Source organism: Balaenoptera ricei, chromosome 1 (genome assembly GCF_028023285.1).
Source record: "Balaenoptera ricei isolate mBalRic1 chromosome 1, mBalRic1.hap2, whole genome shotgun sequence".
Lineage (NCBI taxonomy): Eukaryota > Metazoa > Chordata > Mammalia > Artiodactyla > Balaenopteridae > Balaenoptera > Balaenoptera ricei.
In genome coordinates, this window is record NC_082639.1 from 67,722,036 (window position 1) to 67,737,732 (window position 15,697).

The 15,697-nt window shown below is 38.2% G+C and overlaps 1 protein-coding gene and 1 non-coding gene across 4 annotated transcripts in view; one reads left to right on the forward strand and one right to left on the reverse strand.

Annotated features, from left to right (window-relative positions):
- Nucleotides 1-2,600: 2,600 nt before the first annotated feature.
- Nucleotides 2,601-15,697, reverse strand: part of USP33 (ubiquitin specific peptidase 33) — a 62,940-nt gene continuing 49,843 nt past the window's right edge. For 2 of the 3 annotated variants that reach the window (XM_059924759.1, XM_059924750.1), the window contains exons 22-24: nucleotides 5,762-5,864; nucleotides 4,205-4,273; nucleotides 2,601-3,803 (exon numbers count right to left, since the gene is read on the reverse strand). In XM_059924759.1, coding sequence (XP_059780742.1) covers nucleotides 3,646-3,803; nucleotides 4,205-4,273; nucleotides 5,762-5,864 — 330 coding nt within the window. In that variant the 3' untranslated portion in view covers nucleotides 2,601-3,645. The remainder of the gene's footprint in view (nucleotides 3,804-4,204; nucleotides 4,274-5,761; nucleotides 5,865-15,697) is intronic. The other variant, XM_059924766.1, reaches the window with a different exon arrangement.
- Nucleotides 14,764-14,836, forward strand: TRNAW-CCA (transfer RNA tryptophan (anticodon CCA)). Its single transcript has one exon. It is a non-coding gene; the product is annotated as a tRNA-Trp (tRNA).

Consider the following 15,697-nt stretch of genomic DNA (forward strand, 5'->3'; position numbering starts at 1 on the left):
TTTTCTCCACATCCTGGCCAACATTAGTTATTTGTGTTCTTTTTAATGATAGCCATTGTGACAGGTGTGAGGTGACATGTCATTGTGGTTTTGATTTGATTCATCAATTATTAACACTTGCCACCTCTTTGCACTCTCTCTCCCTGCTTTATCTCTCACATATGTTTATTTCATATAGCATGACGTTAACCCTAAAAACTTTACCATGTATTTCCTACCAAGGTCATTCCCTCACATTACTACAGTAGTTATCACACTCAAGAAATTTAACATTGATACATTACGATTATCTAATATATACTCCCTATCCAAATTTCCCCAACTGTCCCAGTATCACTCCTTATAAATTATTTCCTCCAATCCAGGATCACACATTACATTTTGTTGTCATGTTCTCTTAAACTTCATCAGTCTTTTTTTGTCTTTCATAACACTAATTTTTTGAAGAGTCCAGGAAAGCTGTTCTGTATAATGTGCCTTTTTTAAACAATTATCACAATTCCCCCCCGCCTCATGATTAGATTCAGATTAAATATTTTTGGCAGCCCTCTTACAAAGATGTATCCTTAAAAGTTACACATTTTGAAAAGGAGAAAGAGAATAAGGGACTACCTCATCAAGTGCCAAATTATGTTAAGTATAAGATATATAACAATACACATAACTATCATAATCTTATAATCAAGTATGGCAGACACACAGATTTTCAGACCATTCTTCAAGAAAGCACTTATTACCCAGATGAGAGGAGAGTGCTTGGCTGATAGCATCTTGCTGTTAGTCCCTCCAGGGTCAATATGAGGTACTCTCTTTTCCAGGTAGCCACTAGTCAGTGACAGTACAAGAGCCTAGCCATTTCTGCCCAATGCAAGACTTCTCTAATGGACAATCTTAGCTCCAGATCTTTCCACAGAGCTGGCAGAAACTCTGTAAGGTCAGCATTATGTTCTGATAACTCCAAATCAATCCTGCTTCCTCCCATTTTCTTTCACTGATGTTACTTCCCAAGAAATCATTTGTACTTCTAACCCCATCTCAGTGTCTGCGTCCTGGAAAACCCAACCTGAAACATTCTCGTTTAAGAGATGAAAAAAGCTGGAGATAGAGAACTCTAAGTGCTGTTCCAACTCCTAGCTGGAAGATGACTTATCTACTAGGATTTGAACAGAAGCAAACTGACTCCAAAGTCCAAAAACTAATCACCTTCATGTTATAAATCAATGTAGTATTCTTAAAATATTGTAGGCTCTCACTATCCCTTAACTGCAATTTTTCTATTTCTCAGCTTAAGTATTTCTAAGAAAATCATCCTCAGAGAAACCATATCTTTTATTTGACACCTGTTAACACATATGCCAACTTTTAGCTGAGAGTCTGTGGGACTGCTAATAATCCTTTACGTACTATTTTGTTATGTATTTTGATGATTATAATGTAAAAAAAAAATTATATAAACCTTTAGAGACTAGTATTCTTTTTTTTTTTTTTTGGCTGCCCTGCACGGCATGCGGAACTTCCCCAACCAGGGATCGAACCCACGCCCAGTAGGAGCACGGAGTCTTAAGCACTGGACCACCAGCTTAGTCCAAGACCAGTATTCTTTACCATATTATATATCCCAATGACAGATGCTATTAATGAATCTAATAGTAATACTATAATCTGTTTTAAAATAATTCAGTGGGAGAAAATATGGTGAATAAGAACAGTGGTATCAAGTTGCAATGACTTTAGTTGGAGTCCCATATCTGCTACTTCTTTGTTGTACGACTTTGGGCAAACCACCTGACCTAAGTCATAGGGTTATAATTGGGATTAGATATAAGTAATGCGGGACTTCCCTGGTGGTGCAGTGGTTAAGAATCTGCCTGCCAATGCAGGGGACATGGGTTCGAGCCCTGGTCCGGGAAGATCCCACATGCCGCAGAGCAACTAAGCCCGTGCACCACAACTACAGAGCCTGTGCACTAGAGCCCACGAGCCACAACTACTGAGCCCGTGTGCCACAACTACTGAAGCCCGCATGCCTAGAGCCTGTGCTCCACAACAAAGAGAAGCCACTGCAATGAGAAACCTGCACACTGCAACAAAGAGTAGCCCCTGCTCGCTGCAACTAGAGAAAGCGTGCGCACAGCAACGAAGACCCAGCATAGCCAAAACTAACTAACTAAATAAATATATTAAAAAAAAAAAAATATATATATATATATATAAGTAATGCCCTTAGTTGAGTGACTGAAACATCATAAATATGTAATAAATGGCAAGCACTATTAAAAACTAATCTTTTTTGATTATCTCCTAAATACCAGGCATTACACTGATCTCTGGTGATACAAGACAGATCAGTAATATCATTCAATCCTTGAAGAGGATTATAGCATAATCATGAGAAAGAAGAAAGCTAAAAACTATTTTTTTTACAAAATTCAAATAGATTCTAATGGCTGATTATTTCATTTCACTAAATACCAAAACTTCAAATACTATACCAAATGACTTCTTATTTTGCATACTTCTGATTAAGAAATAACAAGACATTAACATTAACAAACTTTATACACTTCACCCTTAATATCTATTAAATAAATACATCCAAGTTATACATTTTTAAATCATTTTTATTGAACTAATTTTAATAACACTGTTTTAGCTGGTGGCAGCTGCCCCAAACCAAAACAAAGCCATTGTGAATGCTATTCAACATTCTGAAAGTAATCCAGTTTGTTTTTGTACTTGGAATATAGTTAAACTTTTGACATCACATAATCAAGCAAATAGCAGTGCATATTATATTATTCAAAAAGACTTTATGCATTTCATTTAAAAAATCATTTTGCAAGAGGCTTCAGCTTTATCGACCATCTCATTGACACATTCTATACTCCATGCTCTCAAAATAAAAAGTGCCCTAAAACTAACCCTAAGTTTTTTTACTGATATTAATGAATACTATTCAGGGTTATAGGAACTGAAATTTAACATTTTACAGTATAAGAGGCAATAAATTACTAATATCTGTTGACACAAATTCCACTCAGACTAAATACACCATTGATACACTCAAAAAGACATTTTGTAAATATTAATATGCTAGTTTATATGCTGCAGTGCAAAAGAAGTGACACCCTAACAGTTTCCTGAGCTTTAGGAGATTAACAACATTTTTCTGACTACTACTCTCCATTTAAAATAGGCTCTTTATTATATGAAGCCATGTCAAAACTATACAATTAAATTAGGTTTTTGGAGAACTGAAAAGATTGGTCAGAATTATGGTGGCTTAGAGTAATGAAAAAGTTTTCAAAGCAAAAGTATTTACAAAGCTACAAAGGATACTATGGATTTACATGTAGTATAAAGATCAAAGATAACCTACTGATTACCAAATGATCACAATTATTCCTTCTTTTTTCAAAAATATTACACTGAAAGACTTTATGATAAGTTATCTAGCATTAAATATACCAACCTGTAGAATATTATACATTTTGACACATTCTTCCATAATGCCCAGTAAGAAGGAATAAAAGATAAAATATTAAAAATCAAGAAAATAAACATGCTTTTAGGAATGTTTTTGCATGGGAATATGTCAGCAGAAGTGAAAGTGATTTCTCATCAGAACTCTCTATATCCTCAAAATTACAAAGACCGAGTTTCTACTTCAATTTTTTCTTCTGCTTGTACTACGTCAGGGTCAACATGAACAACCGGAGGTCGTAGGATAACTTCAGGCCCCCCACCATATATAGACTGTAGAAAATTCCATGTTTCTTCAGAAATCTGACCAGAATCTGCTCCTAAAATTAAGTATATAGAGAAAGAATAATATTTACAAACCTACATATTCATACTGCAAAAGCTTTCATAATGTACCCCCAGCATGAATACTCTAGGAATAATTGAGAACTTTTGGAACATGAATCTTCAGACTACCGGCCCATACTGTTGTAAGTTGCAACTTTATGGTCTGCCTTAAAAAGTTAGAGATCCTTTTTCCTGCCTCCTATTAACAGCCTTAAAATCTTTCTTCAGATAAGAATTAAACATTGGCAATTTTTCCACTATTTGTCTTAATTCATGTATGAATTACATCATTGAGCTGGATATAAAGGTGGTATAGATGGCTAGTGATGATATATTCTTAACAGTGTGACAAATTACTAACAAATAAAGGCTTAATAGTATTAGTCAAACTTACCTTGCCTGAGTATCACATTGCCACATTTGGTGACTGCAATTTTAGTGTTATCAATAGGACCTGGAGGATCTAAGTCAAAAGGAAAAACAAATAATCAAAATGTATAAATGCACCAAAGAACTGCATATTTCTATGCCTGAATTAATGAAGGATACAACTGTATAATCAGATTATTTTTTAGTCAGATTATTATAGTCAGTTCTTAACTGTCTTCTTTTGAGTTTCTTCCTTTTTGGGTCTTAATTCCCCCAAAATGGAACCAGGAAAGAAGCTGAGAGAAGTTCTCTCAATACCATCCAAAATTTAATAAAAATGATTTCTTAAGTATCCATTTGGGGATTACAGGTTAAAATGCACTTTTAATGCTACAAAAGAACAATTCTTTGTAATTTAAAAAGAAATGCAATTCTTGGTTTTAGACCGTCATTAAACTAAAAATAAAAGCATTGTAAAATGAAATGTTAAAATGCATCTTTTTTTTTTTTTTTTTTTTTTTTTTTAAAAAGCTGCGCCCTGCGGCTTACAGGATCTTAGTTCCCCGACCAGGGATTGAACCGAGGCCCTCAGCAGTGAAAAGTGCGGAATCCTAACCACTGGACTGCCAGCGAATTCCCAAAGTGCATCCTTTTTTTTTTAAATTTTTTTATTTTATTTATTTATTTAGTTTTGGCTGTGTTGGGTCTTCGTTTCTGTGCGAGGGCTTCCTCTAGTTGCGGCAAGCGGGGGCCACTCTTCATCGCGGTGCGCGGGCCTCTCACCATCGCGGCCTCTCTTGTTGCAGAGAACAGGCTCCAGACGCGCAGGCTCAGTAATTATGGCTCACGGGCCTAGTTGCTCCGCGGCATGTGGGATCTTCCCAGACCAGGACTCGAACCCGTGTCCCCTGCATTGGCAGGCAGACTCTCAACCACTGCGCCACCAGGGAAGCCCCCTTTTTTTAATTTAAGGAAAGAAACCCTGTTTTCCCCCTGGATGCAAAAGTACAGTGCATGTTCATTATCAAAAACTGTTTAAAAAAAAAAAAAAAAAGGCACAAGAAGGAAATAGATACTGTTATCCTACTACAGAAAGACAGGCAAACTGTTCTAGTACCTTTGAGGTCTTTCTGCCTTTGCATATGTTTGCCTTTTTCTTTTTTTAAACAAAAGTTTCCAACTATGCATACTGCATTATATAACCTTTTTCATATATCAAGAACATCTTATTTTTAAATTTTAAACACTGTTACACAAATAATTTTTAAAGTCCACATAGTATCCTATTGTAATGGATAAACTATAATTTAACCAATCTTATTGTTGGAAGGATTTTTTAAAAAATTTTTCAATGTTAAGATCACAGACTAATTTTTATTCAGTTCCTTTATATCTGCTATGAATATGCTATAATCCATGAAAGTTTTTAAAAAATTAAAAATAACCAACATATAAACTAGAATGTACGTTTTTTTCTCTCTTGTTCTGTAGTGTAATCCCAAGTGCATGTAGATATTCAAAAAACATTTGTTAAATAAACAAAAAATCTGCAAAGAATTTCGTCTTTCAGTTAAACACTTACCTCCATCCTTACCCTTCACAAAACTTTCCCATTCTCTAAACCACTGCATACTGATGCAATAAAAAGTAGCTGGAGAATCCTCCTCTTGGAATGCTCTGTTGAGCTATAGAGGGAAAAAAATTAGTCATCTAAAATCTAGAACTTGCTTTGTAGCAGAACAATACAACCATTCTACTTCAGCATCTGATAAGGCCAATTCCTCACACACAAAGAATGTGACTTAACATTGATGCTAAGTTAACTTAATACTAGGATACATGGTAACACCTAATAAACATTCTAGGTTATATCTCAAAGTTTATCAAGTATACACAAAAGGGGCATAATGATTGGATAAGTGAAAATGGTCAAGAAAAAGTCTTCAAAGCAATAAATACTCCACATATTTATTAAAAATCTGATGTGTAAATCTTATTTAAACATACCATACCCACTGTCTACATCTTACTTCCATTCACTTAAGATACTGGTAGACATGTTGCTATTACAAACAGAATGTTGAAACGAAAAGTTCTGTACATGTTATTTCATAGACAATAAACATATATATAGGACTTCCCTGGTGGCGCAGTGGTTAAGAATCCGCCTGCCAATGCAGGGGACACAGGTTCAATCCCTGGTCAGGGAAGATCCCACATGCCGCAGAGCAGCTGAGCCCATGCGCCCCAACTACTGAGCCTGCGGTCTAGAGCCCACAAGCCACAACTACTGAAGCCCGCGAGCCACAACTACTGAAGCCCGTGCACCTAGAGTCCGTGCTCCGCAACAAGAGAAGTCACTACGACGAAGAGTGGCCCCCGTTCGCCGCAAATAGAGAAAGCCCAGGCACAGCAACGAAGACCCAATGCAGCCAAAGATCAATAAATAAATATTTAAAAAAACAACAACAACATATATATAGGATGAATTCTCAAAAGTGGTGGGATAGTCCTTGAAGACCTTCTACTTCCTCCTCTCGTCCTAAGGCCCAAGAAATGGGTATGTGACTCAAACTAGGCAAAACTACTAGAAATGGAAATCTTCAGAGGAGTAACCTAATGATTTGAATGGAGTCATTCCAATGTCAATTTTGTTAGCTATACAGGAATACCTTGGTTCCTGAATTTCTGGAGGTCTGGTTATTCAATTTTTCTTTTCAATAAATTTCTTTTTTTTGCTTAAGTTAGCCAATCTGACTTCTACAACTTTCAATTAAAAAACCGAATTGGGGAGTTCCCCAGTGGCCTAGTGATTAGGATTCCGGGCTTTCACTGCCCTGGCCTGGCTTCAATCCCTGGTCGGGGAACTGAGATCCTGCAAGCCATGCAGCTCAGCCAAAACAAAACAAACAAAAAGGGCTTCCCTGGTGGCGTGGTGGTTGAGAATATGCCTGCGAAGGCAGGGGACACGGGTTCGAGCCCTGGTCTGGGAAGATCCCACATGCCGCGGAGCAACTGGGCCTGTGAGCCACAATTACTGAGCCTGTGCTCTAGAGCCCGTGAGCCACAACTACTGAGCCTGTGTGTCTGGAGCCTGTGCTCCTCAACAAGAGAGGCCGCGATAGTGAGAGGCCCGCGCACCGCAATGAAGAGTGGCCCCCGCTTGCGGCAACTAGAGAAAGCCCTCACACAGAAACAAAGACCCAAAACAGCCCAAAATAAAAAAAAAAACTAAATAAATACATTTTTTTAAAAAATTAAATTTAAAAAACCAAACAAAAACAAAAAAACCAAACAAAAAAAAAAAACCCCAACAAAACAAGACGAAACCAAAAACCAAACTGACAGAAAAACTGGCATAGAAAGAGGGGAACAGAGGCTTCTTCCCTGGTGGCACAGTGGTTAAGAATCCACCTGCCTATGCAGGGGACACGGGTTCGAGCCCTGGTCCGGGAAGATCCCACATGCCACAGAGCAACTAAGCCTGTGCGCCACAACTACTTACGCCTGTGTGCCTAGAGCCCGTGCTCCGCAACAAGAGAAGCCACCGCAATGAGAAGACTGTGCACCGCAACAAAGAGTAGCCCCTGCTCACCGCAACTAGAGAAAAGCCCATGCAGCAAAGAAGACCCAACGCAGCCAAAAATAAAATAAATTAAATAAATAAATTAAAAAAAAAAAAAAGAGAGAGAGAGAGAAACAGCAACAGGGCCTGAGGAAAATGAAGGGTATTTGAAAATTATCTAATTGTAATAGTGTGAAAAGACAGTGAGACTCCTGAAGATATCTCATGCTGGGTAACTAAATGCCCACGGTACATACTACCTATGGACAAAAACAGTGAAGTTCAGCTCATTTCTCCCCTATGATCAAATCTAATCCAAACCCTGCCATTGTCCCCAGAGATCCTTATAATAATACCTCAGAAGTACCTCTATGATCTGGCCCCATGATTTGACTTCATCTTCTAGTACTTTCCTCCTCATTTATTCACTTGTGGTCACACAAACCTCTTTGTTATTCTCAAAATCAAGCAGATACATTCCTGTCTCTCAAAGCCTTTGCATGGGTATCCCTTCTTTTTACAGATATTTGAATATCTCCCTCACCTCCTTCAAGTCTTTGCTTAAATGTCACCTTTTCAATGAGGCCGATCTTGATCCCACTGTTTATAACTGCACCTGACTCCTCCCCTCATCACTATACTCCTGATCCTCTTATCCTGTTAGATATCTTCTTTCACTATAGAACTCATTACCTTTTGATATATAATGTATTTGTTATTTATTAAATGTAAGCTCTTTGAGGGCAAGGATCTTTCTGGGACACAAGGTAGCTGCTTCCACAGAACAATGAAAGACAATGAATAATGTTGTGGTTGCCTCTGATGAAATCAAGGCATGTTTGTCTCCAGGTAAAGAATTAAAGTTTGGATTTCCTGTGATGTACAACTTATCCTTAGAGAACTGAGATTTCTGAAACGTAATGTTAGACTGATTCTGTCAGATGAATCCGTTTCATTCACAGCATTACCAGGTTTGGACACTTTCAGGACTTTCTTTCTCTCTGGCATTAGGACATTTCTTCCTTATGTGTCTAAGTGGGGGCTTTTGAAAATTGAGTTAAGTATAATCACCCCAGTTATTTAAAGGCATCTGTTTCTCTCTAGTTCTCAGAAATTACACTGTTGCTCTAAAAGGAGTTCCACCTCTCTACTCTCTTCTAAAATACCTATTAGAAAAACATTGGATTCTGTATCTATCCAACATGTCAAAACTTTTGTTTTCCACCTGTTTATCCTTGTGCTTCATTTTAGGAGAAACCCTTCACTAGATCTTTCAGTACACTAATATGCTCTCCAGCAGTATTTATTCTGCCATTCAATCAACCCATCTATTGAGTTTTGTTTTGTTTTTAGGATACAATATCCTTATGCATCTCTCTGAGGATCAATCATTTATTTTAAGGCATAACTTAGGAAGACACAATTCTTTCTAGGTATTACAAGCTATCTAAGGTAACGCCTTCTTTAACCAACCCAAGGGTCCACATTCACTGCTCAATCCAAGCAGACGCCTTCGTGTTTGCTGCTTAGTACAATGCAGGGGGCAGAGTGCTGAGATCACTATTAGTATCTGCCGCTTCCATGCTTAAAGCCTGTGTGGTCATTTCCCATGACATTGGTTCGCTTCTTCAAACTGATCCTATCTGCTTTCTCAATTTTTCAGAAACTCCACTTAATTTCCAGTCTAGCAAGGGCACCTATTTTTGTACTCTAGTGTTCTGTTTTGTTTTTTAAAATTTTTTTGTGGCATGCGGGATCCCAGTTCCCTGACTAGAGACGGAACCCAGACCGCCTGCATTGGGAGCTTGGAGTCTTAACCACTGGACTGCCAGGTAAGTCCTGTTATTTTTTTACACTAAGACATTGCTTTTTTGCTTTTTTTCAAAGGGGTGGTGGTAGAAAAAGACAAAAAAAACCCTAGTTTTATGGAATAATTATAGACTTGCATTTTATAAAACAGCTTCATTAAAGTATAATCCACACAGCGTTAGTGTAAAGTTCAATGGTTTTCAGTAAGTTTATAATTGTGCAGCCACCAACACAATCCAGTTTAAAACACTTCTGACACTCCAAAAACTCCCCTGTGCCAGTTTACAATCAATCACTTCCTCTCAGCCCCAGGAAACCACTGACCTACTTTGTGTTTTGTTTTTTTTTTAAATTTATTTATTTATTTGGTTGCACTGGGTCTTCGTTGTGGCTCAAGGGCTCCTTAGTTGCAGCTCGCAGGCTCCTTAGTTGTGGCAGGCGAACTCTTAGCTCTAGCATGCATGTGGGATCTAGTTCCCTGACCAGGGATCAAACCTGGGCCCCCTGCATTGGGAGCACAGAGTCTTATCCAATGTGCCACCAGGGAAGTCCCTATCTTTTTTTTAGATATTTCATATAAGTGGAATTAGACATTACATAGTCGTTTTTGTCTTGTTCCTTTCACTTGGCATAATGTTCCTAAGATTCATCATATTGCTGCATGCAGCAGTAGTTCTACCTTTTTTATGCTTAGTAGTATACCACAGCTTTTTTATCCATTTGCCACCTGACAGACGTTATCAATTTCCAGTTTGGGGCAATAATGAGCAATTCTGCTCATGAACATTTGTGTACAGGTTTTTGCAGACATAAGTGTTCATTCTCTGGAGTAAATACCTAGGAGTGAGATTGCTGACTCATGTGCTAAGTGTTTGTTTAACCTATAAGAAATTGTCAAACTGGTTGTCATCCGGCATGTGACACCACATGCCCACCAACAGTGTTTATATGAGAATTCTAGTTGCTCTACATTTTTGTCAGAACTTGATATTGTCCACTTCTTTATTTTAGCCATTCTAAGAAGTGTGTAATGGTATCTCACTGTGGCTTTAATTTGCATTTTACTGATGACTACTGAGAGTGTGTACCTTTTCATGTGCTTATCACTCATATCTTAAGGATAATGTGTATTAAAATATTTTCTTATTTTTAAATTGGAATATCTATCTTCTTGAGTTGTACGAATTCTTTATATTATATAATCTGGATATATACAAGCCCCTTGATGATAAATGATTTACAAATGCTTAGAACTGGATTTGGGCCTACCTTCCTAACCTACATTGTTTCTTCCAGTATCACCATTGTTGGTCTTACTGAATGTCTCATTTCCTGAGATGATATCCCATATCACCTCTGATTATGTAACAAATTTTACACAAAATAAATGAAGCAATAGGCTCACATCCATAGAATTCACTGACTTTACCATATGGCATCACCTAAAAGTTGCTGGCCTACTGAATACTGTTTTTGTGCCTGGGTGGCAAAACACTGTGGGGTTGGTACTATCCTATAGGATGGAGTATATGCCCCAAACTAGAAACAACCCTATGGTGCTGTTTTTCCCACAACCAGAAAGCATGAGGGTAGGTACCAGGTAAAGGAAGTAGGAGAGTTTATCTATTACTACCTACTGACACAAAAGCTTTTTTGCTTCTAGTTATCACAACTTTGGCCTCTACTAGTTTAGAGGTATTAGGTTCCAAAGGGACACAACAATGATTTTACTGGACTGGAAGATGAGACACTCCTCTGGCCATTTTGGGTTCCTCATGTCACTGAACCAAGAGGCAAAGGGGGTAAGGCTATATGAAAAGTAGAATAAAATGACTACTACACAACAGAAACAGGGAGAACTATGTCTGAAAATCAGGTTATACCCACTGTATTCGTTTCAGAGGGGGGCTATAGCAAATCACCACAAACTTGGTGGCTGAAACCAGATTATTTTTTCTCTCAAAGTTCTGAAGGTCAAAAGTCCAAACCAAGGTGTAGGCATGACCGTGCTTCTTGTGGAGAAGAAGGGGAGATTTAGGGGAGATTCGGTTCCTTGCCTCTTCAACCTTCTGCTTTGTGAGTGTATATTCCAATCTCTGTCTTCTGTCTTCATATGGCTTTCACCTCTTCTCTCTGTGTATCTCTCCTCTGTGCATCTCTTTATAAGGGCACTTACCATTAGACTTAGGGTCCATGCAGATAATCCAGGTTGATCTTGTCTCAAGATCCTTAATTATGTATAAAAAGACCCTTTTCATAAATAAAGTCAATTCACAGGGATTAGGACACGGAAACACCTTTTTTGGGGACCAGCATTCAATCCACTATAAGCACCATTCAGTATTTCCATATCCACAGATTAAAAGCTCATAAACTAGAGAAATCTAACACAGGCAAGACTACAAAGAGCTCAGACTCTTCAGGAACGAAGGTCTGGGTTACTTTATCAGGTAACTAACCAGCTGAAGTGCTGGCTGAGAAAACAGAGAATATGGAATGGGTAGTTATAAGCTGTAGACACATATTTCTTCCTTCCTCCATGCACTGGGTTGGCCAAAAAGTTCATTCGGTTTTAAGTAGAACTAAAAGACACCTTTTTCATTTTCACGAGAATTTTATTGAACAATGTATTCACTAACCCAACGAACTTTTTGGCCAACCCAATACATATTTGTAAATATTTCTAAATTTGTGAAAAATTACCAATTTATTTTTCCTTTCTTTCATTCCTCTATTTCATAGAAGGTATGTTGTTGATGGTTAATCTTATGGTTTATTCTTTAGATTGCAGAATATAAAAGGGAGATTATGACTAAACTGACTGAACTAAATATGAATGATCATCATCCAGAAATGGATATACTGACTGATGGGACTTCGGGTTTCCCAAGTTTAGGGAAAGGATAAATGCTGCATCTATTGGTACATGAGCTAGCTGCATCATGTTAGGCAGAAACATGATACTACTGCTACTGTTGTTGCTGCTGTATGAATGCATATGACAAGGGGGGCAAACTATACTGTATTTATTATCTGTTAATGCATCATTTCCATTCATTCTTACTCTCTCTTCTATGAAAAGAGAAGACTTCACTTTCCAGGATCGCTTGCCAGTAGTGCTCCAGATCAGCCACTGCCAATGATACATGCAATATATGGAAGGCACAAGAGAAAGAGAAACTTCCCCTACGTCCTCTGGTGGCAGCTGTGGCAGGACTGAGGCCTCCACAGATGGCACAAGTAGCGTTTTGCCACCACTTCCAAGCATCTTCCCAAGAATCCCTCACTCGGTGCCATAGGCAGCTAACGTCTTTAACAGCAGCATCCTCGGGATAACCCACCAGGGTCCTGAGATTAGCGGCTTATCAAGTCTATCAAGTTTCTGAGCATTCGCCTGAGACTTGCCAGTGGTAAGCAACATAGGTAATTTCCAGAAGCTTTGTGCAATTAAAAAATTCTTTTTAGCTTTGAAACAATCTCAAACTTACAGGAAAACTCCAGTACAATACAAAGAAATTTTCTTTTCCTAGACCATTTCAGAGTAAGTTGCTAAACACACAAGGACTTTTTCCTACACGTTTAACACAGATGATAAAAATGTGGAAATTAACATCGATACAATACTAGCACCTAATCCTCAGACTCCATCAAGTTTTTCTAATTGATCCAATAATGTTTATAGCCAGAAGATCCAGTTCAGAATCACTTGTTGGGACTTCCCTAGCGATCCAGTGGTTGAGACACCACGCTTCCATTGCAGGGGGTGCGGATTCGATCCCTGGTCAGGGAACTAGGATGCCACATGCCACTCGGACGAAAAAGAAAAAACCAAACAAAAAACAAAAACAAGCAAGAATCACTTGTTGCATGTAACTTCATATTTCCTTTAAGGTGGCACAGTTCCTCAGTCTTGACTTTCACGATCTTGACAATTTTGAAGATTACAAGCCAGTTGTTTTATAAAATGTCCCCCAATTTGGGTCTGCCTGGCTTTCCTCATTTGATACTCAGGTTATGCACTGTCTACCAAACAAGTGATGATGTGTTCTTCTCATTGTATCCTATCCTAGCACATGATTTTGATATGTTCCACTGCTACTGATGTTCACTTTAATGACTTCATTGAGTTGGTGCCAGACTCTTCTTGCTCAGTCTTTTCTCTTCGAAATTAATATGTATTTTGTGGGGAATAAGCTGGAACTATGTTAATATTCCATTCCACATCAGTCTTTCAATTTATTCACTTATTTATTTATAACGGTATGAACACAATATCTCCTATTTTGTTTAATGCATTATAATACCATTATAATTTATTTTGAAGCATAAATTGTCCCAAATTTGGCAAGTAAAAGTCTCTTCAAGCTGGCTTCTATGTACTTTTGACATTTCCCCATGATTCTTCAAAAACTTCTTTAATTTCTGGAACAGTAAGAAATTCCAAGCTCATCTTGTAATTCCCCTGTCCTGGCCCTGAAAGCAGCCATTTCTCCAAGGAGGGCTGGTTCCTTTTACTGGAGAAAGATGTTTAGAAGCCAAGATCCGAAGAGAGCTAGGTAGGCTCAATCCTCCTGGAGTTATTACTGCTTCCAGGCCTTTGCAGTGCCAGAGTTAGGAAATTAACTTAGGTGCATCATTTATTTCTATATATGTGTACACATACACACATTTATACCTCTATATGTATATATGTATCTATCACAGTGAGTTCACAAAGATGCCTACAATTTTAATCCAATAACAAAGAGTCCATTTTAGTTTCCTCTCTTTTGATATCTGTAACTCCCTTATCTGACAATAAGAAATCTGGCTCTCATTACACTCATATTATCTGATCAATCCTACACATGGAATCAATCCCTCAATTTTACCACCACCACTAAGCTGTGCCGCCTCACACACCAATCTCCAGCCAACACGGGCATCCACTGTTACGTTGCCTGGGCTCCAACATCCTTGACCAGGCCCACACCACTACAGAGAAGCTTTCTTTACCTTGTCTGGGCTCTGAGACCCCACTCTGAGCCGCTGTCCCCACTCCTACCTCCAGTATGGCAGCCTTCTAGATTTCCTGAAAGTCAGCTATGGTCTTCTTGATCTTCACTGCCCAGTCTTTTTAGTAGTTATTTAAGTCTTTCATTGCCTGTATTCCTATTCTACTCAAAAGACTTAGAATGGCTTCTGTTGATCAAACCCTAATGTATGGGACTTCCCTGGTGGTCCAGTGGTTAAGACGCCATGCTCCCAATGCAGTGGGGCCAGGTTCAATCCCTGGTCAGGGAACTAGATCCCACATGCATGCCGCAACTAAGAGCTTGTATGCTGCAGCTAAAGATCCTGCACGTGGCAATGAAGGTCCTGTGTGCCGCAACTCAGATCTGGCGCAGCCAAATAAATAAATAAATATTAAAAAAAAAAACAAACCCTAATGGATATAGTCATTAGCCATTTATTTAAGCATTCGTGGAATGAACTACTTTTAATATTCAACTAAAATTTGCCTCCTTATATTTAGAAAGCAAATGAGGCTCAAGCACAATAAATCAATCCACACCTGTAATACCTTCCTGTGTATGTGAAAATTTCTTTACTTTAGGCAAGGGCACACACACACACAAAAAAACACCCCTAAATCTATGAAAAGAAGCCTGTGGCCACAACATGGAATGTACTGTTCATCTATAATATCTGCTCAATTAACTTCTCTCCTTCTTTTACTAAAAGAATCTCAATCTTCCCTTATAGAATTATCCCTCCACCTAATATAATTTCAATAGAAATATCAATGAACATGCCTCTCAGGTGACTCAAACTCTAGTAGGATTCTCTACTAGGAATCCGAATAATAAATAAATGGTTGGAGGTGTATTACTGACAGCAGCACTTTGAAGAAACTTACTTCTTGCTACCTGGACAAATGGAACTATACTAGTCTTTGTCCATAAAACCTGGTTATTCAGCTCTTCCTATTGATTCTGTGATCAGACTTTCTGTTGCTTGCAATCAAGAAATGCCTCATAACATACTCACTTTGTGGGAACTAGGTATAAGTATAGAGAGTCCCCCCATACAATATTATATTTCACAAAGGGGTGGAAGTAAAGAATGCAATCTGAGTAGATGCTTTCAGAAAAACCACTAACT